General features: G+C 50.0%; 1 protein-coding gene across 1 annotated transcript in view; it reads left to right on the top strand.

Annotated features, from left to right (window-relative positions):
* The window catches only part of EEPD1 (endonuclease/exonuclease/phosphatase family domain containing 1), a 115,755-nt gene extending 90,288 nt beyond the window's left edge, over positions 1–25,467 (top strand). The window contains exons 4-8 of the mRNA XM_082471888.1: positions 13,084–13,194; positions 16,145–16,279; positions 18,459–18,597; positions 22,845–23,039; positions 24,764–25,467. Of these exons, the coding sequence (XP_082328014.1) occupies positions 13,084–13,194; positions 16,145–16,279; positions 18,459–18,597; positions 22,845–23,039; positions 24,764–24,963 (780 nt within the window). The 3' untranslated portion in view covers positions 24,964–25,467. The remainder of the gene's footprint in view (positions 1–13,083; positions 13,195–16,144; positions 16,280–18,458; positions 18,598–22,844; positions 23,040–24,763) is intronic.
* Positions 25,468–25,714: the final 247 nt, after the last annotated feature.

A 25,714-nucleotide genomic window follows, 5' to 3' on the forward strand; every position in this document is an offset into this window, starting at 1 on the left:
AAGAACTACGGTTGGCTAAATCAACATGGTTTGTCTTAGGCAATGTTCTCATCATCTTGGGGCAGATGCCTTTTTGCTTTACAAGTAAAATGTTGTAACGTGTATGGTTGACATTTCCTGCCGAGTTTTTGGTTCAGCGTGTCAGTAGGAAGTACCAAATGAAACTCTGTGTCCTCCACCTTTATTGTCGGCATGTTTCTCCAGCGAGGTAAAAGCATTAGCATCTATGGAATGGCATGTTTGGTGCAAGCCATGGCATGGCCATCCCAGCATTTCTGCTCTAACTTGTGGGACTTCACTCTGCCTTCAGCTCTCCTACGCTCTTCTAAAATAGCCACAAAATCCTCCAAAATGCTTTGCTATTTTCAGACCTGCTCTCACTTAGAATAATTAGTTTCCAGCATTACTCACAAGTTTAATGTCTAATTTGGACACGGGGTTTATTTTATTTGCCCTAAAACTGTCTTTTTTAAGCTTCAGAGAGCCTATATTCCAAGAATTACCAGCCTCTGCATGTCTCTCCCAGGTGCATTATGTACCTATGTGGAGAGAAGGCTGGAATAACCCTGTCTAGAGGCGGCCTCCCCAGGGCTGTGGCCTTCCTTCCCTGCTCCCCACCTGATCTAGGGCTCCGTAAGGGACAGCCCGACTTCACAGCTGTACCTAGAATAGCACGTGGCATTTGTTGAATGAAAGAGTGGTTTCTCTGCTCTATTTTAAACATCTGGTCCATTGCCCAAGTCACTTTTTAAATTATTGACATAAAATTCCATACCATAAAATTAATCATTTTAAGAGTCCACTTGAAAGTGAAAAATTCAGTGGCATTTAGTAGCTTCACAATGTTGTACACCTGTCACCTCTGTCTAGGTCCAAGACATTTTCATCATCCAAAGAGGACAGCCGGTACCTATTAAGCGGTCACTCCACATCTCTCCCTCCCCCTGGCACCTGGCGACCGCCTATCTGCTTTTTGTCTCTATGGATTTGCCTCTTCTGGACATTTCATGTGAATGGAATCATACAATTTGTGGCCTTTTGTATCTGTTTTTTTTCACTCAGTATAATGTTTTTGAGGTTCACCCATGAGGTAGCAGTTATTAGTTCCTCATTTTGGGGGGTTAGTTCAGTACTGTTCCAGTGTATGGATATAGCACATTTTGTTTATCTGTTCATCAGGTGATGGACATTTGAATTGTTCTGTCTTTTGGCTCTTGTGAATAGTGCTGTTATGAACATTCACATACCAGCATTTGTTTTCAATTCTTTTGATACAAGTTGTGCTTATTTCCCAATTATCTCTCAGATCTGTCCACTGCTGTCCTGTCAGTCAGGCCACCCTTATCACTTACTGCAGTACTTAACTGGTCTGGCCCTGCTTCAACCTAACTCTACACTGCAACCCTATAGCCTTTTCAAAATGCAGATCTGTTGTTCATGCCCTTCATTGATTTTAGAATTGCTGAGAGGGTAAGAAACAAACTCCTTTCAGGCCCACAGGCCTGCATGACCAGGTCTCTAACCATTCCTTTAAGCTCATCTCACCATTCTGCCCCTCACCATCTGAGCTGCAGCCACACCGACCTTCTGTCCAACAAACTCTCCAGGCCCTGCCCCATCACAGGCCCTTTGCACGTGCTACCCCTGTTGCCTGGAATGCTCCCCTCTCCTCTTTGCCTAATTAATGCCTTCTCATCCTGGAGTTCTCAGTACAAGCCTTACCTCTTCAGGGAAGCCTTCCCTGACTAAGTCAAACTCACCCCCACTGCCACTGCCACCATCATGGATGCCCACAGGCTCCTAACCACTCCTTTGCAACACAAGTTCAGCTGCATGTTTGGATGATTATTTGATTCATAACTGTGCCTACAGAGACAGAAGGCAGCTGTTCTCAGATCATGGGTTCTGGAGCCAGACCGCCTGGGTTCAAATGCTGGCTCTGTCCCTACTGCCTGTGTGATCTTAGGCAAGTTAATTAACCTCTCTGTGCCTCTGTTTTCACATCCACCAAGTGAGGATCATAATAACATAACACCTACCCTAGAAGGCTGTTGTGAGCATGAAATAAACTCGTGCGTGTTAAGTACCTGGCACTAAAATGACCTCAATAAAAGTATAATTACTATAACTTTTTAAAAACATAAATAACTGTGCCTACGTTGGCACCCCTACACCCCTCATCCCCAGACTGTAAGCTCAGGGGGGCAGGGAACCATGTCTCTTTTGCTCACGTTGTAGCTCCAGAGCCTAGCCCAGGATACCGACAAGGTTAGTGCTTGTTACATTTTTATTGAATGATTGGAGGAATCCATTCTCGTGCTCGCCAGAGAAGAATATTAACACTACCGTGTTCCATCTCTCCGTCCATATCTGAGTTTTAGGGGGCTCTGCCTTCCAGCATGCAGTGTGGTGGCACTCGGCTGCAACCCTACTCCTGCCCACATCCCCAGCTGCTGCGTTTGGGGAACTGTTGTGCTGCGGCGTGTGGCGAGTCGAAGACGGGGATCCTGTGTCCTTGGCCCTGCGCTGAGGGAGGGCCCAGTCTCTATGACAACCACAGGAGCACGGAGGAGGCTTGCCGTGCACCAGGCCTTGTGCGCCCTGCCTTAGAAATATCCAACTCATGAGGTGGGAATGATTGCTATCCCCTTGTTACAGCCGAGGAAAGGGAAGGCATGAAGAGGGGAGTCATTTGGCCAAAGTCAAAACTCTTGGTAAGTGGCAGAGCCAAAGTTTGGATCCTGGGAGCTTTTCTCCCGAGTCTCGACAGCTTTGTTTAAGGCCCCAGAGCAAACAGTGGACGTTCCCACTGAGTTCCAGCTTGTGATCCCCCCCGGCCCTTCGCACCTGAGGGTCCTAACAGATACAGGTTGACATCAGGACAGATTCTCTAAAGAGACTTTAAAAACAAAGCTAGAGGGGAAAAAATAAAGGTGAGAACTGTTTATCTGCAGATGAAAGAAACTAAACTATTTACGAAGACTCCCACCTCTTATGTCAGTCGGAGATGTAAAAAAAGAGTGTTACTTCCTTTCTGATGGTACATTTCAGGTGCTTAATGTCTGTGGTCATTCACTCTCTAGGCCCCTGTGCTGCCATCTGTTTATCACAAGTATGTATATTAAAAATAAAATAAAGTAAAACCTCTTGATTTACGTTCAGAAACAAAAATATTATGACTTTAACTTACTCAGGATCTTTTTTTAAACATGTGGATGAAACCGTTGTGAGCACATAGGGTAGAATGGTGAGGTTTTATTGTTACCATAGTAGGTGATTTTAGGATGTTTATATTGAAATGAAATGAGCCCCCAAACGGCAGAAATTCCTCCCAGCCAACGAAACATCCACCACCAGGGGGATAGCGCATTGTGTCCATATGATAGCACGTTAGATGGTGCATGAAGTGAGTTTGGAAGACTTTGTAATAATGTGGCACAGTTATAACAAAACTGTGTGTCTTTATGAATAAACAAATATACATATATTAATAAAATGCATAGGAAACATCCTAAAAGGGAATCTACCAAAAATGTTAGCAGTGGTTGTCTTTGCACAATGATAGTCTACTTAAATTTTTCTTTGTTTCTTTACTTTACAAATTGTCCTATAATGAGCTTGTGTTTACTGATACCAGAACATAAGCTTCAATTTAAAGAGAAGGAGAGGGGACTTCCCTGGTGGCGCAGTGGTTAAGAATCCGCCTGCCAATGCAGGGGACACGGGTTCGAGCCCTGGTCCGGGAAGATCCCACATGCCGCAGAACAACTAAGCCCGTGCGCCACAGCTACTGAGCCTGCGCTCTGGAGCCCGCGAGCCACAACTAGTGAGCCCGCATGCCACAACTACTGAAGCCCACATGCCTAGAGCCCGTGCTCCGCAACAAAGAGTAGCCACTGCAATGAGAAGCCTGCGCACCGCAGCAAAGAATAGCCACCCCTCGCTGCAACTAGAGAAAGCCTGTGCACAGCAACGAGGACCCAGCGTAGCCAAAAATAAATAAATAAATTTATTTTTTAAAAAATAATTTAAAAAATAATAAAGAGAAGGGGAGGAGCTTCCCTAGTGGTCCAGTGGTTAAGACTCCGCCCTCCCAATGCAGGGGGCCTGGGTTCGATCCCTGGTCAGGGAACTAGGTCCTGCATGCATGCTGCAACTAAGAGTCTGCATGAGGCCGCATGCTACAACTAAAGATCCCGCATGCCGCAACTAAGACCCAGCACAGCCGAAATAAAGAAAGAAAGAAAGAGAAGGGGGGAAAAACCCACAAAATTACTAGCACAGTCTTAGCTGCCATCTCAAATTAAGAGTCTTAGCATCCAAAGAGAAGAACCTTTGGAAATGTCCCTGAAGGGCAGAAACAAGGAATGATGAGGACGGTGACAAGGACGGTGGCAGCGTAGGAGTGTGGAATCCCCACAGGAGGGTCCCAGGCCCCCCGCATGCCTCTTCCTTCCCGCCCTAACCTCCCTTCCATCTCCACGAATCTTCAACTCCCTCTCACTCTCCATTTTATAATTGCCCTTGCGAAAAGAATCTAATTGCCCTTGCAAAGTCCCCTCCACCCCCCATGCTTATTTTTAACCATCTTGTTCAGGAAACATGTGCTGAGTAACTCCTGGGAGCACGGAGGAGAAGCTACCAGGACCAGCAGCTGCTCCGTTGACGGGGGACATGTGGGTGTCGCTTCCCTTGACTCTGAAAAAGCAGCTGATGATTAGCTGTTTGTGGAGGCTGAGGGAGTGTCTCCTTGGTTGCTTTGTAGCTTCCTCAGCATGATAAGAATGTTTAAACGAGGATGAACAGTCCTGCAGTGTACTCGCGGGTCCCTGTGGAAGAGTGTGCTCATTGCAGCTGACCTAGCTACGGCTCGCGGGCAGAGTGATGAAAGGGCGGTAAGCCCGTTGCTTCTCCGGACGGATGCAGAAGCAGGGGTCTGAGCTTTTAGGGCAGGGGCTGCCCTGCAAAGCTCTGAACGCTTGGCTGTGTGTCCCACTGGTCCCTGGCCCCTACCAGGGGGAAGCCTGTAGTCTGATGTGTTGACCGTCCCGGGAGAGCAGCGTCCTCAGGACCCAGGCAGCCTGGCGCATCGGTGAGGAAACGGACGTTAGCAGGGTGGTGGTGGTGCAGCTTTAGCTCCAGAGAACCCCCACACACATTGTCGCACAGGGCAGCTGGTTTGATTTGTGTTTTCTGAGCCTTCTCTCCTGAGTTAAGTGCATTTGACCGGTAGAGTTGCTACCCAGGGTTTAACCCTCCCCGGCCCACTTGCCGGCAGTGGGTGACCTTGCCGTGTTCCCTTTCTGAGCCCTGCTTTCCTCACGTGTCACATGAGAGAATTATTAACTGCTTCACAGGATTGTCGTTAGGATCAAACGTGATAATACGTGAAAATTGCCGAATAGTTGGCACTTAATAAATGCTGGTTCCCTTCCCTCGCCCTTCCTCCTGCCTCTGGCTCTCTCTTTTTCACAGGGTTCAGAAGCTAACTTGGTCGGGGATTATTGGCCACCTATGTTTTCTTACTATTGCTGGATTTACCCAAACTTAACCTATTAGAATTACTACCTATGAAAAGTAAGCTCTTATTTTAGGCACTTTAGCAAGGAGTCTTCAGATGGGGCTTAGGGCATGTTAAGGAAAGCTGATGCTGGTTTTTGGAAGAGTGGAATCCATTCTCCGCGTTTGGGAGAAAGCCTTTGGAAAGTTAACCCAATGCCCTGTCGGCGCAATCAGCTTCTTTATGGAGTTCATGTGGCGATTATCACAGAGAAAGAGGGAGAAAGGAGTTTTAATGTTTCTGAGAATCCTGTATTTTCTCTCCCAGTTTTATACTTCTCTCCTCCCACCCTCCTGCCTTTCCCTCTCTCCTCCATCCTCTCCTCCTAGTGTTCTAGAATCATGCTGTGTTGGAACTTGGAAGTGCCCTTGTGGCGGGGGGGAGTCATCTCCTCCCATCCCTTCACTTTACAGATGGGGAGATCGAGACCCAAAGAGGTCAAATGCCAGGGGTGCCTGGGGTCCCGAGCTCCTCCAAGCTCCTCTTCTTCCAGCTCCTGAAAGTGGCCCTCTGAAGACACTTCCAAAGCTACAAGGAAACAAGCCCAGTTCTTTCTCTCAATATTAGAAAATGATAGTTGTTCAGTGAGCCCCCAAGGGGCAGAGGAATGGCTTCCCTCTCTCCCTCCATGGACTCCAGGGCCTCTGGGAAAGGCTTTTAGAAGCAGTGCTGCAGCAGTGTTGTGTGAGGGGCTCAAAGTGGCCCTGGAGCCCCAAACACACGGCTCTCTGTCCCACCTGGCACCTGTCTCCCCTCTGGGATACGTACCTGTGTTTGCATTTGAGCAAAGGTGACTACACCTCATCCTGGCTCTGTGGGAACAATCTCTTTCTCTTCCATACAGATTGGGGGAGAAAGGCAAGCGAAAGACTCTTCACTTTTGCCCTATGTCCGTGGTACATTTTGTGTGTGTGCCCTGCTCTGGGGAGAGGTGGACCAGGGCCTTTAAGACGCCTAAGAACCGTTAAGGCACTTAGCGCTTAGTAGGAAAGAGCAAAGTAACTGAGTGTATTGCTGCCCCGTAGGCAATATGGCCTTACAAAATATCAACATCTTAAAGTCTACGTGTGCCCGAAAAACTTTGTAATAGGCTTATTTGTTACAGTTCAAAGGCCAAACATGATTAATACTGCTCCAGGTGTAATTGGGCTTTTGCACTGCTCAGTGTTCTTTTGAGAGTATGTTGACATTTTTAATGCCCCTAACCATTCCTTGCTTTCACTCTCCACGTGATCACTGTCAGGTACCCATAGATGTGCTGGCTTCTAATGTTGGCCATAACATACATGTGGTTGACCATCCTGGCAAAGATAAGCCCTTGCTTACTATTAACATTTCAAAAAATATTGTCTGTGTTATTTGCTCTGTTTCCTGTAGTATTAAAATGAAAGTTGAGTCTTTTGACCTTGCCTGACTTAATACAGGGCTGCTTTCTTTTATGATGGCAGTTTATCTTTTAAAGGCACCTGTGCCTCTCCATCCACCACAGTACACTGTGTTTCCAAGAGCTGAGTGCACAGAGGGAATTGGTGGTTGACAAGCGGAAAAGTCACCTCCAGACTCAAAAGAGAAGTCACCTCCAGAATCAGGAAAGCAAGCGAAATAGCCAACTCAGTGAAGCAACTTCATCTGGAAATTTGACCCAGAGGATTCCAAGTGAAAACATACCCTCCCAACCCCCAACTCCCCCCCACCGTCCAGGAAGCGGGATAAGGGCAGCCGTCTGGAGTTTGCTTTGGAAACGCCTGCCCGTACTCTGACATTCTGTCTCCAGCTGACTGTGCAGTCGGCACTAATAGCATGTCTTTATAACCAGCACACAGAGCCTCAGGTTTCCTTTCACCTTAACTGGATGCGGAAGATGAAGGGACCGCTGAGCTTGGTGGTGCCTGGACAGGCCACTGAGTGAGGTTGGAACACCTTTCCTATTGTTATTTGCCAATCAGGACCAGATGAACTAAGGAGTATTCATTTCAGGAAGGGGGAAGGGTAGAAGGGAAGAAACAAAGTCCAAAGGTCCACAAGCAAAAATCAGTTGTGTCAAACCTTGGAACCTTTTGTCACTGCAGAGATGAGCAGAGTCCGGTGATCCAGGCAGACCCGACGTGCATCACATCCTAAGTGTAGCCAAAGGAATCTTGGCTTTTAGGACCTGACGTTCCTGAATGCCAGTACCTTGGACAACTTGGAGATTGGAGTTTAAATGTCTGTCTTGAGGCGCCTTATTGCCAAGGTGAAGGGTGGGGTGGATTTGGCCTTGACGATCAAGTTCTGCCATCTGACCAGCAGGTTGTGGGACAGGTGCTAAAGGATGGTGACATCACCCCTACTTGATCTGAAGCTTGAGAAACAAGTCCAGCCCATGGGGGTTCTTGTAACTTATCCTGGGAGAGAGAAGCCATAAGGTGGGATTCCCCCAGAGACATGCCTTTGATTTATTCATTCAGTAAATATCTGTTGCACGCTTTTCGCCGTACGGTGGCCAGGCTCCCTCTGTGTGTTATCCTACGGGGTGATCTGCAAAGGGCCTCGGTCAGATGCTTCCACTGGGCAGGGTGGGAGAGCTGAAATGGTATTTATTTGTTCTGAACAATAAAAGCTGTCTTTCCTGACCACAGGTATTAAAAATGTGAAGGTCGAGTTCTAAAGCAACAATTGTCTAGCCTTGTCTGAGCTTCTAAAACTTTGGTTTAAAATTGCTTGGGGAACTTGTCAGAAGTGCATACCTTGGCTCTAACCTCAGAGATACTGATTCAGTAAGGTGGGCAAATCTACGGTTTAAAATAAGAGCCGGAGTAATTCTGACGGAGGCAGACAATGGGACTTTAGAAACACCGGTGGCAGGTAGGAGGACTCCTGTTGGGGCCGCACAGATCACAGTGACCTGGGAGGCTTTTTTCCAATCACACTCACCTTCCCCCTCCATTTCCACCCTTTCTGGCCTGGTGAGCCACTTTTACTTACGAGTATTATTTCTCCCTTCTGGTATGTGGGCGAAGCAGAAAAGTTGAGAACCAGCCGTTCTTAACAAAAACAAAACCAAAAATTGACTTAAGGCAGAGTTCAGGTTGAGGGCTCTCAGAGGATACTTTTGTTTTCCTTTGAAATTTTTGGGAGATAGGATCTAAGGATTGGTAAAGGCCAGTTGGCCACACCCCTTGCAGCCTGCCCGTTCCCGCCTGTTCACCTGTTCTGGCCAGGAGGTGGCAGGTCAGGAGACAGACCTCAGTTCACACCCCCCCACACCAACCTCTGTCAGCTGTGCAATCTCGAATGTAAACTCACTTACGTTTGGGCGTAATCTTTCTGGGCTGCACCTCACTCCCGAATAACTGGTAGGATTTGGCCGGCCGGGGGGGATAATAGGGGTGGTGTGTACAAAAGAGGAGGGGCTCTGGAACAGGATTCTCCAAGCTTGCCGAGCTCGTGCATCACCGTGGGATCCTGTGAAAGTGCAGATTCCAATGCTCCAGATGTGAGATGGGCCTGAGAGCTTGCGTTTCTAACAGACTCCCAGGTGACGTTGATGCCACTGGACCACTCTCTGAGTAGCAAGAATTTAAAGGTGCCCCCCTCCTTAGGCTTGCTGCAAACTCTTAGTGCAGTCAGCCAGCTAAGTTAACGAGCTGGCAATTCTTTTTTCAGTCCTAGAAATAGAAGAAAATACCTACCCCTTACCTAATGCTGATCATGAAAATTGGAGCATAGAATGCTTTCAGCCATAAACACTATTCTCCCTGGTCCCTTATATTATTAATCATCCCTAATAACATAAGAAATACTGAAGAAGAGGGCAGAGGGAGGAATCGTCTACTCTGTGGGCCAAGAGAGGTCATCAAGGGCAAGGCTTCAGATGTACAAAGTACAGGCGGCGCTTAGGGTTCAGGAATCATGGTTCCTTGTCTCCCAGAGTTTACCTGTGACAGAAAGGCTTTTAAATATAAAACAAAGAAAGAGGAGAATGTCTTTCCTTCATTTAATAACACCAACTTTAAACTTGAGTCAGAGTCACCTGGAGGGGCTGTTAAAATGCAGATTGCCAGGCCCCGCCCAGAGACTCTAATTCAGTAGCATTTTAGGTTCCCAGGTGATACTGATGATCACACTTGGACTAACTGGCACATCTCTGAGAGCGGTGTGCATGGAAAATAGTGTCAGCCTGTGCCGCCTCCTCAAAGTTCTGACCCCTCCCATCAAAGTGGCATTGCCAGCAGTGGGAATGTGTAAGCTGGGCTGGCGTTTGGGGCGTGAATGGGAGATTCACCTGTCTTCAGGTGTCTGAAGGTCCTGTGAGGGTCAGGAGAGATGAGCTTTCTGGCTGCCTGCAGATCACTCTTCCCAGCACAGCGTGACCCCAGAAGCCCGGGCTCTCTAATGTAGCTGGTTGGCTCATCACCTCGGGGGCTTTTTAAAACTAGAGCTTCCCAGGGTGCATCCTCAGAGATTCAAGCGAGCAGCCAGGCTCGGGACCCCCTGCGTGGAGAGCAGTGAGGCACCAGATGGGCAGTGGAGAGCTGCTCTCCTTTCTAATGATTCTTGGATTCAGCTCTAATGAGCACTCAGAACGTAAATGATTCCCTGGCAGGAAATTGGACCCTCTGGAAGTACATTTCCTGCTGGGTCCCTAAAGTTAGAGTCGATAAATTCTACCAGCATTTTCCAAAGTGCTTCATTTCCTACCCGAGGATGGCTCCCAGCCAGGACCATCTGGCCATGGGGATTCATCCGAGGCAAAAGCCCCCCATCGGGAGTAACACTGTCCGTGGCAGCATTGAAAGAGGAATGGATAAAAGTCACTGATGACCAAATCCCAGAGAGAACACTTCCCAGGCAAACTCAAAGTCAGGTTAAAATTGAGGCCATTATTTAAATAATTAGCTTCAAGAAGAAATTCCTCCTTTTGTTTATCATACACGGATTTGAGGACTGTGGTCTTCCTTGGAGTTTCCTGGTTCACCAGCAGAGCGTCACTGGGCGCCATGCTCTGTGCCAGGTGGGCTTTATAAAGGTGACTTGGGGACAGTCCCTGCCCTTATGGTGTCCACCGCTGGGGAGAGGTAGACACGTAAACACGTAACAGTAAAAGCAGCATGACTCCTAGAACAGTAACCATCTAGAGAAGCCCTCCCAGCAGGCTCCATCCTTGCCTGGTCTCATTTTCTCCATAGCGCTTGTCACTATGGCAATGACTGGCTGAGTACTTGCTTATGCCTCGTCTTCCCTCTTACAGCATGAGCAATGGGAGAGCAAAGAACAGACCCTTAGACCCTGGCATCTCTCAGCCATTGGATGTGAGCCTCCCAGGAAGGGCACGAGTGCAGCCGTCTGCAGCTGAGGAATTCCCAGAGGGGGCTGCCAGCTGACGACTGTCTGCCCACAGCACCACCTAAATCTGGGGCGGATGCTTAGGGAGGATGTGGGACCTGCAGTGGTTCTCAGACCTTAGCAGGCATCAGAGTCACCTGGAGGGCTTGTTAAAACACAGGTCGCCGGGCCTCACCCTAGAGTTTCCAATACAGTAGGTCTAGGACGGGGCCAGAGAATTTGTAACAAGGTCCCAGGTAACGCTGTTGTTCCTGGGCCCCGCATAACACTTTGAGAACCACAGAGGTGGTGCGACGGCGTAGCCATACAGGTTACCCAGTGGACGGATAGTAGGTGATCGAATGACAGAGAGGCAGGGAGGCCTCCACAAGCTACGCCAGTGACCCAGGTGAGAGAAGATGGGTTCTGAAACGGGCCACAGCAGTGGTGCTGGAGAACAGAAAGAGGGCACTGCAGACACACGTGATGCAAGATGGGGCCTGGTGAGCGCTGGCACGTGGGAGGAGAGGGAAGAGGCCGAGCAGCTGGAAGGATGCAAATGCCAGGAACTGAGATGGGCATGGGGGGGGGGGGGAGGGGAACGGCATGTTCCTTTGGGACCTGCTGGATGTGTGCTTCTCTGGAAACCTTCAGATGGGAATGTTAAAAAGGAAGTTGAAATACAATTCAAAACTCAAGCGGGGAATCTGAGCTGCAGGTACAGATGTGGGGGCCTTTGGGATCGAGGTATAAGCTGAAGCTGTGGGGCTGAGTGAGATTAGTCCGGGGCAGCTGATTAAAGAGATAGCAGTGAGGCCTCCACAAGGGAGCCAAGAGATTGGCTTGTAGGGCCGGGCAGAGAAAGAGATGAGTGGGGTGGTCCAAGGTCATGAAGCAAAGGGACAGGAGGGTGTCACCGGGAAGGGGCAGTACCAGCTGTCAGAGGATCTCAAATGAGATGAGCCCAAATCTGACAAATTCTGGGGTCGCCTCAAAAGAACCAACCCTAAGAGATGGGGTTGTGTTTGAGTCATGAGTTAGAGGAACTGGTCCACATACTCTGAAGCCCGTAGTTTTTCAACTCTTCATTTTACTTTGTCTGTGCAGTTTTTAAAAATTTTTATTTATTTATTTATTTATTTATTTATTTATTTATGGCTGTGTTGAGTCTTTGTTTCTGCGCGAGGGCTTTCTCTAGTTGCGGCAAGCAGGGGCCACTCTTCATCGCGGTGCGCGGGCCTCTCACTATCGTGGCCTCTCTTGTTGCAGAGCACAGGCTCCAGACGCGCAGGCTCAGTAATTGTGGCTCACGGGCCCAGCTGCTCTGCGGCATGTGGGATCTTCCCAGACCAGGGCTCGAACCCGTGTCTCCTGCATTGGCAGGCAGATTCTCAACCACTGCGCCACCAGGGAAGCCCTGTCTGTGCAGTTTTATTTTGCCTTGATGATAAAGTCACCTTACGGTACTGTATTGGTGGAACACACATAAACAAAAAGAAGCTCATCCTACAAACACACATGGGGCGTAGTAACCATCCACGACAGGAGGGCTTTCTTCTCAGAGGAAAACCAAGGTGAACAATATAGTGGTGCACGGTGAAGGGGGGGGTCAGTTGGTGTTTTTTTAATTGAAGTATAATTGACTTACAATATTGTATTAGTCTCAGATATACAACATAGTGATTTGACATTTTTATACCTTATGAAATGACCACTACATTAGGTCTAGTTACCATTTGTCACCATACAAAGTTATTTCACTATGGACCACATTCTGGGAGTCAGTGTTTGTGCCTCTAATATAAGCAGTGGGAAGACAAGACACCATGTATTCATCTTTTTTCCTCTTCATTTGATACCTATCTAGACCCTCCTGGGACCTTAACCACTGGTTTTGCAGGGATTAAAAGGATTCTGACAACTTGTTTTGAACTATTTGTGGTAAAATGCTACAAAGAGAATCGATTGCTGTGAGCTAGGAGTCCCCCAGTGATAATTATGTATTTCACAGGTAGACAGTTTGCTTTTTACTTTGTGGCACTTGTTTTGCCATCCAGGTCTTCGCAAACCCTGGTCTTTGAGAACACAGGGATGAAGTCTGACAAGTGTCTGAATCAGGCTGATGAGTCAGGATCACACATTTTCGGGCTCCTCGGGCTGCCTGCAGCGGGAACGGCTTTAGGCGGGAACACATACTGACTTGTGCTCTGTCTTTACAGTTCTGTACGGAGTTAAACCAGCCAATCCTGCCCAACATCCGCAAGTGGAAGGGGCCCCGAGGATGCTGGAAGGCCGTTGTTTCGGAGAAGCCCTCGACTCAGCTCCAGAAGGTACCCTCATCTGCAGAACTGGGGTTTTCTTTCTATTTTCTTTTCCCCTGATCACAGACGTTTGAAATCATTTTCCTTTGCGAACATCATTGATGTAATTTTGTATTTCTGCCCATTTTTTAGCTCTTGGCCATTTGTTTCAAAATGCCCTGGTTCTCGTTTCCTGTTTGGATCAGGAATGGACTGCCGCCCATTCGGAAATGGGAGTTTGGGTGTTGGGAGGAAAGGAGAAATCCTGTCTGGAGCCAAGGCAGCAAATGGGGCATTTCTGTCCTTTGTGCTCCTAATCCCTTCTCCACAGTTCTAGCTTCTGCCAAGTTTGTGGAGAGCCCATTGTTCATTGACTGAAAACTTCAGGTTCACTTAATTCATATGTGAAGTGTTTCCTTTCAGTGGTAGGAATTGTGCATATGGAAAATTTCAGCAGATTTTAATTTTGAATTTTCTTTCATTAGTATTGCCCATATGGGTTTGGGTAAATCTCTGTATGTATACATTTTCACTCCTACCTATGATACCAGTTTTTACTCACTTGAAATATTCAATATCAGTGGAGTTTTAGATTTTTAAAAAAAGACTCCTGATAGTTAATTATGAGTGGATTATATCATTACATAATTTTCCCATAAATGCAGATGTTATATTTTTTATCTCTAGTATACCTAATATGCTTATAAACACACATGAATTGTACTCATCTGAGTGATATTTGAGATTTGGGGCTTCTAAATTATAAATGTTTACTGGATTAAAACTATCCAGTCGCTTCTTGACAGTAAGCTCTCTTTTTAGCTACTACTTTAAAGTGTGATGTAAATCTTACTTCTCTGGGTTTTGGGGTGTAAGTGGTTACTGCAGGTAACAGCCAGCGTACATTCACAAGGAGGCTGGAAATACAGCCAAATTGAAGGTATCTGGTCTTCACCACTCCAGCCCATAGCCGTCCCTTCTCAGTGCATGTAGAAATAGTACTAACACCACCTTGCTTTTTTTTTAATAGCACTTTACACAATATGTAGGTTCACAGGGCTCTTACTGTCCATTTAACACTCTTTTTTCATCTGTTCAGCAAATCGTTAAAAAGGTTACTAAGTGCCAGGCACTATGTTATACGCCAGATATTCACAGTGAGAAAGATAGAGCCAGTGACCCAGCCCTGCCCAGGGGCTTGGCTGAGCCTGATGGAGGCTGTTGGAGGGACAGGCCAGGTAACCCTACTCCAGGTCAGGTGTCAAGGCCATTGGAGAACAGCGTGTGGCTGCCACTCAGATCTCTCAGCCTCAATTCCTTCATCTGTAAAATGGGAGCAGCAGCCCCTCCCTCAACTCACAGGGTGGCTCTAGGATTTTAAAAGATAATGTGCACTGAATGCTTGATTAACAGACATAAGCCAGCGCCTGGCAGGGTACACATGAGGCGGCAGGCAGGTGTACTGGGAGCTGGTACCCGTCGCAGGCTGCCGCTGGTACAGTCTAGCCAGTTGTTGCCGAGGGTATAAGGAACCAGCAGTGGAAAGAGCAGCATGCACAGCCTTGTGAGGCCAGAAAGGCCCAGGCTGGCTGGGAACATAGGTGAACAGGCATGAAAGGCAGCACTGAGCAAGGAGGTGCCCACCCGGAGGGCCCAGAGGGCAGTGGGCAGCGGAGCCACTGAAGGTTTTTAAGCAGAAGGGGACCTGAGCAGTGCTTTAGGGAGGTGACTCTGGCACCACTGCTTGGGAAACAGTAAATGGGGGGACAGCCCCCTGAAGCCGACAGGGCAGATACATTTCCCTCACTTTACGCCTGAGGGAACAGGTTTAGAAAAAACAGAGTGGCTCCCCCGAGGTCCCAGGGCTAAGTGATTCGAGGGGATGAGACCCAGGTCTTCTCATTCTTAAACTAGCACTGGTTCCAGTGGGTGGGCAAGTCAATCATTTAAAAATAGAAACATGCACGGCACGCAGGACACTGTTCCTTCCTTCCCCCCTCTTCAGCATGCACGTGGCTGGGACCTGAGCTGAACCTGGGGACTCAGCAGAGGCCACTCAGGATGTGCAGAGTCACTTCTCCTTTCACAGGAGCATCACTGGCCCCTCGGATGACGCTGCTGTTCCCACCCGGGCAGCAGAGCCTCCAGCAGCTGGGATCGGGGCAGGGGGATCTTTTCTCTTTCCACAAGGCACCTGGTGACAGCAGCACGAAGCAGGCAGGTTCAGAGCGGCCCCTCTGATGGCCAGAGGTGGCAGCGGTTTATTTAGCCCCAGGCCCTCGACCCTGCCGACACCACCCCCATCCATCTGCCCCGCTCACCGGCCTTCTCAGTGCCCTGCACCGGGGCTTCAGACCCCTGTGTGCAGCCCTGTAGGCCTGAGGAGGGCCTTTGACCAGTTCTAAACCACTGGGACTGTTAGCCCTGACCTCTCTTCATCCAGCAAATATTTATTGAGCTTCTGCTAGGTGCCAGGCCCCAGTTGTTATAAGCAGCAACTAATCAGTAAGCAAAACCACCCCTTGGAGTCTTATACTTGACCCTCAGCATTGCCATTCACCAGCTGTGGGGTTTCAGGGGAGTTACTTAACCTCTCTGAGCAGCTGAGTCTTCATCTGACAGATGGGCGTGTGAGTGGCTACCTCATGGGAGGCGATGATTAAAAAGATAACTCCATGCCTAGTCTGGGCCTCCCCCAATCCCCCCAAAAGAAGAGCACAGGCACCCCGGCTGTATGTGAAACTCCCTGAGACTGCCAGTCTGGGAAAGTTGGTGGGGGCACAGGGAGGAAGATGCCGTGGCTTTTGGATGTGCTTTTGTCTCAGAAACAGGCCTTGGGCAGTAACCCCAGGACCCGGTGTAGACCCTGCTGCTTCCCCCTCGTCTCCTCCTGGCCTCGCCTGCCGCCTCCCCAGCTCGGGGCTGAGCCCCGCCGCCAGACCGACCCCTCTGCACACTAACGCCTTGTCTTCTCCCGCAGGGCGCTGGGTTTGCAGGGTTCCTGTGGGACACTGCGGCCGGGGTGGAACTGAGAGATGGCACCTGGCAGGACAGCTCACCTGGCAATGGGCACGGGAAGCCCGCAGGCCCCAGCCCGTACCTCGTGAGGTTCAAGGTACCGCTTGCTCATGTTGCCGTGAAGGGCCACTCCTAAAAAGGAAAAAAAGTCCCCTTTTGAACTGTGAGCCAGAGAAGCTCGTCTTTTTGCTTTGGTTTTCTTCTCTCTCAGGGCTGGGTCAGCAGGCACTCTTGGGGTTCCCTTGGCTGGGAACTTGTCCAGAGCAGGAATGAAAGGGATTTGGGGGGACTATAGCTTTGGTAACTTTGACATCTGGGCAGGAAGGAGATCAGGTGGCTGCCTTTCAAACCTGATAAACAGCAGAATCACCTGGGGAGATTTTCTCAAAATCAGGGTTTCCTGGACCCTGCCCCAGACACACAGAATGTCCGGTTTTCAAAAGCACCTCCGGTGCTTCTTCCGTTCTCCCTGCGCTGGTTAAGGATGCTGGGCCTCTGGGAATTGCTGGATTAGAAGGCAGCAGAACTGCTCTGAGGACCCCCCCTTCCCTTACCAGGGAGACGGGGGACCCTCGAGAAGTCATTTGGGTTTGGAAGGGGCTCAGAAGGAGCTTCTGGGCGGTGGGGTGAGGGCAGCCCTGTAACTGACACCTCCAGATGAGCCCTGTCTCACCAGAGCCGGGAGCAGCAAACAGACTGATCTGAGCTGCCTCTTCGATTGCCCTGGACGCCTCTGGGAGGTGTTAAGGCACAGCAAACAGTCAGAAGCTGGGCAGCAGGAAGGAGGAGAAGGCAGCAGCCAAAACAGATCACCAAGTCAGCAGTTGGCCTTAACCCCGTGAAGTGACAGGGTCGGGCAAGAGTGGTCCACAGCAAGCCGCCTGCAGGGTGTCTGGGACACCCCCTTTCTGTATGCTGCAGAGCAGTTCTGGAGCCTGAGAGTTGCCCCAAACCTCAGCACAGTCTCTCCCTGGTGGCACGGGGCTGGGGCAGCCCGTATGCTGGGGGCTGTGGTGGCTCTGGTGGAGGTCTAGCCCAAGCTCATCCCGCCTCGCACCCGTGGTTGCAGAGATGCTGGCGTTCCGTGTGCACACACACGCCCGGGGGTGTCTGCGTGCTGTGCTTATGGTACTGACGCATAAATCAACTAGGTATCACCTCTTCCCTGGGTCCCTTTTCTATGTAAGGTGACGGTACTGGCTTTGGCCAAGCAAGGCAACAGGAAGAACCAGCCAGGGTCTCTAGGGGGCGTGCTGTTTTTAATGGCCAATGAGAAATGCTTTCAGATCACGAATTGCCCAGATCCTCTAAATGAAGCGATCCCCTAGACAGGCACGTAGCCTCCTCTACTTTGTGTCTCATCCTAGGCCAGGCAAGTTGTAGGGACAGAGATGGGGCTTCGGTCTCCAGGCAGGTTTTCCCCGCCCACGGCCTTACGGTGCTTCCCCCGAGGTCAGAGCCACAGCTGCAGAGGGAGCTCTCCCGGCTGGGCACCGGCGATGGCAAACTGGGGTCACATCTGTAAAACGAAACTGGTAGCCTCCACTTCCCGGGGGCTCCCTCTGCACCTCCACCTTCCTGGTAGGGTTTGGTGTTTGTTGCCATGACAAACAGAAGGGCGGGGTTGCCAAACCCAGAGCAGCTGAGCAGTGCTGCGGTGCTTGGGAGACCGACTCCGACTTTGCCCTTCCTCACCTGCCCTGGGGACACAGGATGGGCATAGCCCGTGTGCCGCCAGGGTTCGGGCAGCTTTCCTTCTTCACATGTCTGAAATCAGGTGAAAGTAAGCCTCAGGGCGCAGTGGTCTCTGGAGGGAAGAGAACACATGGGGGAGGTGCGGGGGGAAGGAGGTAGGGCCCGGCAGCGGGTCCTGGCAGGGGGTGGCGGGCTGGCCCCGTGGGTAAGAGCCCCAGGTCTTTGTTAACAAAGCTGCTAACCAGCGGCTAGAGCCACCCCGTCCTCTCTCATAGCTGCTCAGAAGGAAAAAAGCTACAAAAATTTGACACTTCTAGATGTGCCCAATTTTCCAGGCCCTAAGGAGGAGTAGGGGTTGAAATGTAAGGGGTACACCGATAGGACAAGACAGGTCTCGGTCCTGCAGGGGCCCCAGAAAACTCTTCCGGTGGCCGCCTTGCCTTCTCTCCAGGGGGAGCTGGCCTTGTGTGCGTTTCCCATTGTCAGTGTCGTGCAGGAAGCTATTCGTGGGGCGGAGGTAACGGGTACAGGCAGTAAGAACATCTCCGCCTGTCCCTGATGCTTTGTTTCCTGTTGCCCAGGTGGGAAGTCATGACTTGACCCTGGTGAACCTTCACCTGGCAGCCCTGACCCTCCCAGGGGGTGAGAACCCAAGCAAGAGTCACAGCGACAGCCACTGCTGGGCTAGCTTCGCGCAGACCTTGCAGGAAACCCTGAAAGGTAGGAAACTGTCTTCCTCTGCGGCTGGGCCAGCAGCCCGCACTTCTGCGGGGCAGGCGGGGGTCACCTCTTCGGAGCGTCTCTCCCCTCCCTTAGGCTGGCCATCCTGTGGGCGGCGCTGCATACTGAGTAATGCACGGGAAACCACCACACCGCCTGCATCCTGGGGAGCCCGGCTGCCCCGTGCGTGCCGACAGCTTTGTCTCTGTGGGTCTAGCGTGCGGGTTCCACGGTGTTGGCTTTGTGGCTCTTCAGACTCTCTTTGATGGAAAGGATTAGGGGGGAAAAAACTAAGTGATGATACCCTCCCCCGTGACACCCATCGTGGGCTCCGCTGCCCCGGGTGTGCCCCCGTGGTGGTCCTTCCTGCAGATCTGCACCTGCTCTTCTTGTGAAAGACGGTTGGTGACAAGGGGAGTGGGAAAGTCCTGACGAGCCAGAAGTTGAATTTTTCTCCCTGGTGGAATGCCGACCTTGTTCAAGGAGCCCTGAAGCTGCCAGAAAAGCTGGATTTTAATCTTAGCTCTTTCAGCTGTAGGACAGCTGTAGGACATCCGGCAAGTCACCACCCTTCAAGCCCCATCTGATGGGGGCTGGCAGTGCTAACCTCACAGGGCGCCCAGGGGCGTGGTAACCGTCTGAGGGACGACCCAGCACATAGCAGGGGCTCAGCGGACATGCGTTGACTCACAAAAATGCCAGAGGGATTAAGAGAACATTGAAAGGAACAGAACTTCAGAAGAAAGGTGGGGCACTCTGCTTTCCAGGCTCCTGCCCCCGGTAACACAGAAGGTTTTCTGTGCGCGGTTTACCAGAAGGAAAAGTTGACACGGCTGTAAAGACTGGATGTGCTCCGTTTGGCTTGGCTTTTCAGAGCACTGAGTTTCTCCAGGTGCGGGTTCATAGCCGGAGGCCTGCAGTTCTCTCCCATATTCTAGAGTCTTGACCAATATTCCCTCGCTCGCTAAGCCTTGTTTTCCCTTGTTGAACTGGCACCCCCCCAAAAGGTGATTTATGAAGATTTGGCTACAAAAATAACTCAGTCAAACTACACATTTACAGTTTGAAAAGATTTTTATCATGGTAAAATATACGTAACGTGAAATGTACCATCTTAACCGTTTTTAAGTGTACGAGTCAGTGGTATTAAGTACCTTGACATTGTTTTATAACCATCACCACCATCCATCTGTAGAACTTTTTTATCTTCCCAAAATGAAACGCTGTACCCATTAAACACGAACTCCCCATTCTCCCTTTCCTCCCAGACCCTGACAGCCACCGTTCTACCTTCTGTTTTCTATGAACCTGACCGCTCTAGGTATCTCATGTCAGTGGAATCTTACAATATTTGTCCTTTTATGGCTGGTTTATTTCACTGACATTATGTCTTCATGGCTTGTAGTATATGTCAGAATTCTTTTTAGGGCCAAAGACTATCCCATTCGTCGGTCAGTGGACACTTGGGCTCTTTCCATCTTTTGGTTGTTGTAAATAATGCTGATAACACTGATAGGCAGCTTACATCTCAAACCAGGATGTGCTGTGACCAGCGTTCTCCTTAAATTATGAGTCTTTGGGCTAAAAAAAAAAAGTCAGAAAGATGTTTAAGTTGAGATACTTCATCCAAGGAGCAGCTATGTGGGAAATTGTTCACCTACAGCTACTTTCTAACCTATTAAAAAGGATGACTTGATAGCTTTTAAATCTGTGGACATTTCTATTGTTCTTGATCTCAAGCTTTTCCTTTTCTTTACACGGAAGCAGAAAGGAAAGATGCCAGTTCCTAACTTCTCTGATAACCTTAGGCCCTCACCGTTTTTTTCTGATATCCGGGCAGGGATCAGGTTTTTTGTCAGAAAACCTGGGCAGGGTATTGTTCCAAGTTGCCAGGGGACTGTTGACCCACAGCCTGGCTAGGCCTCGACATGCCCATGTAAGGACAGTGACTCATGTCCCCGTGTCCCCCTGCTTGTAGCTAACATCCAGTTTGCTGTTAACTAGTGACATGGCAGAGCCGAGGATTCAGGAAGTGCTGCAGCCTGCCCAAGGGGCAACAAGGGTAAATCGATGAGCAGAGGTGGCTCAGCTGAAACAGAGACTAAGCCTTTATTCCACAGGCTTCTTTCTATCAGAGTAAGCAGAGCCGATTTGATTAGCAAACTCTGGGCCTTTCTGCCTTTGTCTGGAATGTGCTCTCAGGTTGAAGTCAACAGGGGCTGGGGGTGGAGTGCCCATCCTCGGATGGAATTTTCTTCTTTCAGACCCCACGGGGCCTGTTCTGTGAACTCAGCAAGAGTGAAACAGGGCAAAGTCATGCTTGACATCTGGGTAAGACCTTCTTCCACTGAGGACTGGCTCCTGCTATTGTCGCTGGCATTTTGTAAATCTAGGGTCTCTGAGGAAGTCAGCCCCAGGCATTCTCCCTTCACTCCTGGAAACTAAGAGAATGACTCAAGAGCCCACCCTGGCGCACAGCTCCCTGGGAGAGATCAGGTGCCTGCACATCTGTGGATTCTTAGAGGCAAGGACTGTCTCGATGTCATTACCAAACCGCTTTAACCAAAAGAAGGTGAGTTGTAAGAAACTGGACCTGCCAGTTCAAAAAGAGCCGTTATTTTCATTCCTGAAGTCACACAGAGCTGGGTTTATTGACCCAGGACACCAGCATCTCTCCTGGTTTCAGAATTGTCTTTTTTTGGCCCGAATTTTTCAGGTCTGCATCCCAATGAAAACCTCTCTCGTTATATGGGGAACCTTCTGCCTCAGTCTTTCCTAACTTCAGTTTTCCTTGATATTCAATAAAGGTAGCATCTTTCTCTTCGTTCCTTTTCAAAAATACAGTGCACCTTAATTCTGTGGTTTTCTTCGTGCTTCGTTCACCATTTCTCTCCTGCGTGTTGATCGCTCGTCTGCCCGACAGCAGGCTCTGTTCCAGACGTGTGGGGCTTTTCCATCCTAGCTCTTTGTAAAGAGCCCTGGATTTCAGGGCTAGCTCGGTGACTTTGGTCAAGCCCTTCCACCTCTCAGAGCCTCAGCTTCTTACCTGCAAGAGGGCCCGGCACACGGTGAGGGCTCAGTGGAGGGTCATTAACACTGGCCACGTATGAGTTGTTACTTGTATTATTCTCAAGTTGGCTTTCCTGTTGGAAGTTGGCACTGATTTCTCAAGACAGCTTGGTTGGGCTCGCCCTGCTTTGGGTGTCAAGGTTGTTACGATCTAGCTTGAGGGGTACAGTTACCTCTCTGTTGGTCACACAATGGCAGCAGGAAGGCCTTGCTCCCATCCTCTGCTATCCGTCACGCCCCCTGGAGGAGAGCGTCATGTGCGGTGCGTGAGTGCCCTCTGCTGGTGGCTTGTGTTGTTTCACTTTAGATTTCTTTAGCCATTATCATTGCAACGTAATTCGTGTCCAGGAAGATTTTGCTGAGTGTCTCGGATGCATTTGGCCCGAGTTTATTAATTGCTTTGCTTAAAGCTTTCCTTACAAAGTGCAACAGAAACACCACTCCATGTGATAACGTGGCTCCCGGAAGGAAATCTCGAGACAGGAAGTGACGGGAATCCCAGGGAATCCCACTGTCCTTTCTGAGTGTCTCCTCACTTTGGAAAATACTTCATAACTATCCCACTTACTCTAGTAAATCAAACTATTAGAGAAATGTTGAAAATACTTAAAGAGAAAAGCTTTCCACTTTGGCCCTGTGTTAGTGTGCTAGGTCTGCCCTAACAAAATACCACAGGCTGGGTGGCTTAAACAACAGACATTTATTTTTGCACAGTTCTGGAGGCTGGAAAGGCCATGATCAAGCTGCTGGCAGGGTTGGTTTCTCCTGAGGCTTCACCTTGGCTTGTAGATGGCCGTCCTCTCCCTCTCCCTGTGTCTTCACCTGGTCTTCCCTCTGTGCTCAATAAATGTTTGTTGAGCTTTTGTTAAATATCTGGGCAAGACCCTCAGGGCTTTTTGTGCTATGAGACTTGGAACCCATGATCCGGAACAGAGGTGATCTCTCTTATCACATTGCCCCCCATTTCCAAATGTGTCACTAACCTACTCCTAAAGTTTTGGGGGGTTTTTTTTTGCACAAGGAATTTGGAAAAATTGGGAGAATAAGAACCGTGCCACAGTCCTAACCCTGGAGAGTCAATTCAGAGAGTCATGATCCTACTTAAATGAATTGTGGTCAGTGTTGTGTTGACTTCCCGCCACCTCTTACATTCCTGAATTTCTTTCTTCCACTTCCAGGCGAAAAAGAGGTGATAGTTTTAGGAGATTTCGGCCAGGGGCCAGACAGCAGTGACTATGATATCTTGAGGAAAGAAAAATTCCACCACCTGGTCCCCGCACACACCTTTACCAACATCAGCACCAAGAATCCTCAAGGCTCGAAGACTCTGGACAACATCTGGATCAGTAAAAGCTTAAAGAAGGTTTTCACAGGTAAAGGACAAGTGCTGTTCAGAGACAGAGTAAGGATCGCCTGTCTGAGCTGACAGTTCTGGATTGTTTGGTTTCAGCAAGAGTCAGGAGTGACCGTCCCTCCTCTGGGGGCATTTATCAGGCTATTGCTTAGGTGGCTGTGTAATTATCGTTCAAACAGAGCCACTTTTAAGAGTGAAGGGGGTGTGAAAAATAATAAAAGGCATTCACTGATCTGCAGCAGGGCCAAAGCAAGTGTGTCTTGGGCAAACCTGGCTCCAGACTGGCAACATCCCCCAATTCCAAGATGAGCTGATACCTTAGGCTAATTTTAAGGACACTCAGTCCTTCAGCAAACACTCCTCAAGCCCTGTCACGTTCAGGCGCTGTGTTGCGGCCTGAGGTTTACCGACAGGCTGTCAGTGCCCTGAGGAGCAGCAGCTGGAGGTGAGCTGACATGTCACCTGGCATCACGCTAGGACGGAAAAGTTCTTTAGACAGGACTCCACCAGGACCAGGGTGTGGTGGGTAATCTCAGCCCTGAAAAGCACTGCCCCCCAAACCAGTCACTTGCTGAACAGACTTTGGGTCATGAAACAGTCATAAACAGAAATATAGAAGCAGCAGGTCTTTTGGTGAAGGACAAGAACGGTTGTTCTCAGTTCTACCTGGAAGCTTTACTAAGCACCAATGAATGCAGGTTATACTTCAGTGAGACATTAAAAAAGTTTTTAGGTATCAACGCTGAGGTCCCATTGTGAGACCCCAACGTGCAGCCAAGACTTAGATCCTCAGGACTAGAATTTCCTGTTGGACTGTGTCATGGGAGAATCCAAAGGACAAAGAAAGTGGGTCTCAGAGGGAGTGACGGCCATCAAACTAGGCAAGGTGCAATTCGCAGAAACGCACTGCTGGCCAGACCAAGGCCAGTGGCAGGCTGCCATGGGGCCTGGTGGGAGGACAGTGCTGTCACCAAGGGAGCTGGAGCCCCCGAGAGCACGGGGCCGGGAGGAAGGTAGAGATCGTCTCATCTACCCCCTGCTCTTAAGTTGTAGAAACCGAGGTGCAGGGAGGAGTTGCCACCATCATGGAGCTGTCACCTGGGCAGGCACAGCTCACACCAGAGCCCAGGCCTGGGTGCACCTAATTATCCGCGACGGTTCTCACTGAGGGCCGTGCCAGTGCTTCCGATTGCTCTGTCCTTGCTTTCATGACTATTTCATTGTTTCTTAAACATACCTCCTGCTTCATATATTTCTAAATCTTGACTTTAAAGATACCTTTACTTTCTCCTAAACTTCTGTAACTTTCTCTTCTTTGCTCTTTTTGTAGAACCACCTCCCCACGCCCCCGCCCCCCTGCCCCAGTGTCTTTGCTTTGTGAAATAGGACCTTCACTTCACTTTAGACATCTTTGCAGGGCATGTGTCCCTGTGTCAAACACTTAGCCTTGCTGGGCAGATTAGAAGTGGTGCATAGTGAGGGGGGGGCCACCACGCATAGGCCGACGGATGTGTGACTGGGCAGGAGGCCTGGACCCGGGGTAGTTTCAGGGCCTACGTGGTAAACCCCCACTTGTCTGGCACATCCAATGGGCTGAAACAGCTCGTTTGCACAGACAAGCCGGCTGACTTGAGGGGTCTTGTCAGGCTTGCAGTCATACAGCATTGGCCTCCAGCTGCCAGCCTGTGACCTCCACCGTGTCCCCCATCCTGATTTCTGGGTCTGTCTTCCCTCTGCCTCCAGGCCACTGGGCTGTAGTGAGAGAAGGCCTCACGAACCCTTGGATTCCAGATAACTGGTCCTGGGGCGGAGTGGCTTCTGAACACTGCCCCGTGCTCGCTGAGCTTTACACGGAGAAGGACTGGAGCAGGAAGGAAGGCCCTCGGAACGGCAACGGGGTCACCCTGGAGCGAAGTGAAGCCAACACTAAGCACGAGCGATGATGACAGCAAGTCAGTTCTCCACCCCCTGACCCCGGAGGCGACGAGTTCGCCCTTCCTGGTGAAGAGGCAGAGCCCGAACTGCCTGCCCCTTCGTCCTCGTCCTGACAGCACCAGCGCCCGGGCCTTGACCCGCCTGCCTTCCTTGCAGATGCTTGTGGACTCTCATGGGGGAGGGAGCACGGCGGGCCCTCAAGGTGCTGGATGGTCAAATCAGAAGCCCGTGGAGAACTGGAAAGCCTCTGATCTGCGGATGCTGCCAACCTCAGCCGCTGCCCTGGGCTGGCCACCCCGCTGCCTGGACCTCAGCTCAAAGGGAACAGCAGTGGAGGCTGAAGGCAGAGAGGGCGACCTGCCCGGGCGATGCTGGGAGCTCCAGTTTCTGACCACCAGTCCGCGATGTGCTGGCTGCAAATTCCATAAAGCTTTTAACTTGAGCACTCTCCTCAAATGTTTTGAGTGATGATTTTTAGTTTTGTTTTGAAAAAATAAACAGAGATGAACGTGCCTGGCCTCAGCGAGAGCCTGGGGGTGGGCCCCCTGCTGTGTGTGTTTTGTGCCCCCTTCTGATGCCTCTAGGGGGGCTGTGACCTGCAGGTCCCTGAACATGATGAACCCCGGGAGCTCCTTTTACATCCCCGCCTTGAGATCATGCAGACGCACCCGTGACACCCTCATTGACCCCCCCAAGACCTCTGTAAAATCTTTAGATCGTCTCCTCCCTCCCATCCCGTGCTTCATCCTCTGAGCCCTT

Source organism: Balaenoptera physalus (assembly GCF_965194825.1).
Source record: "Balaenoptera physalus genome assembly, chromosome: 8".
NCBI lineage: Eukaryota > Metazoa > Chordata > Mammalia > Artiodactyla > Balaenopteridae > Balaenoptera > Balaenoptera physalus.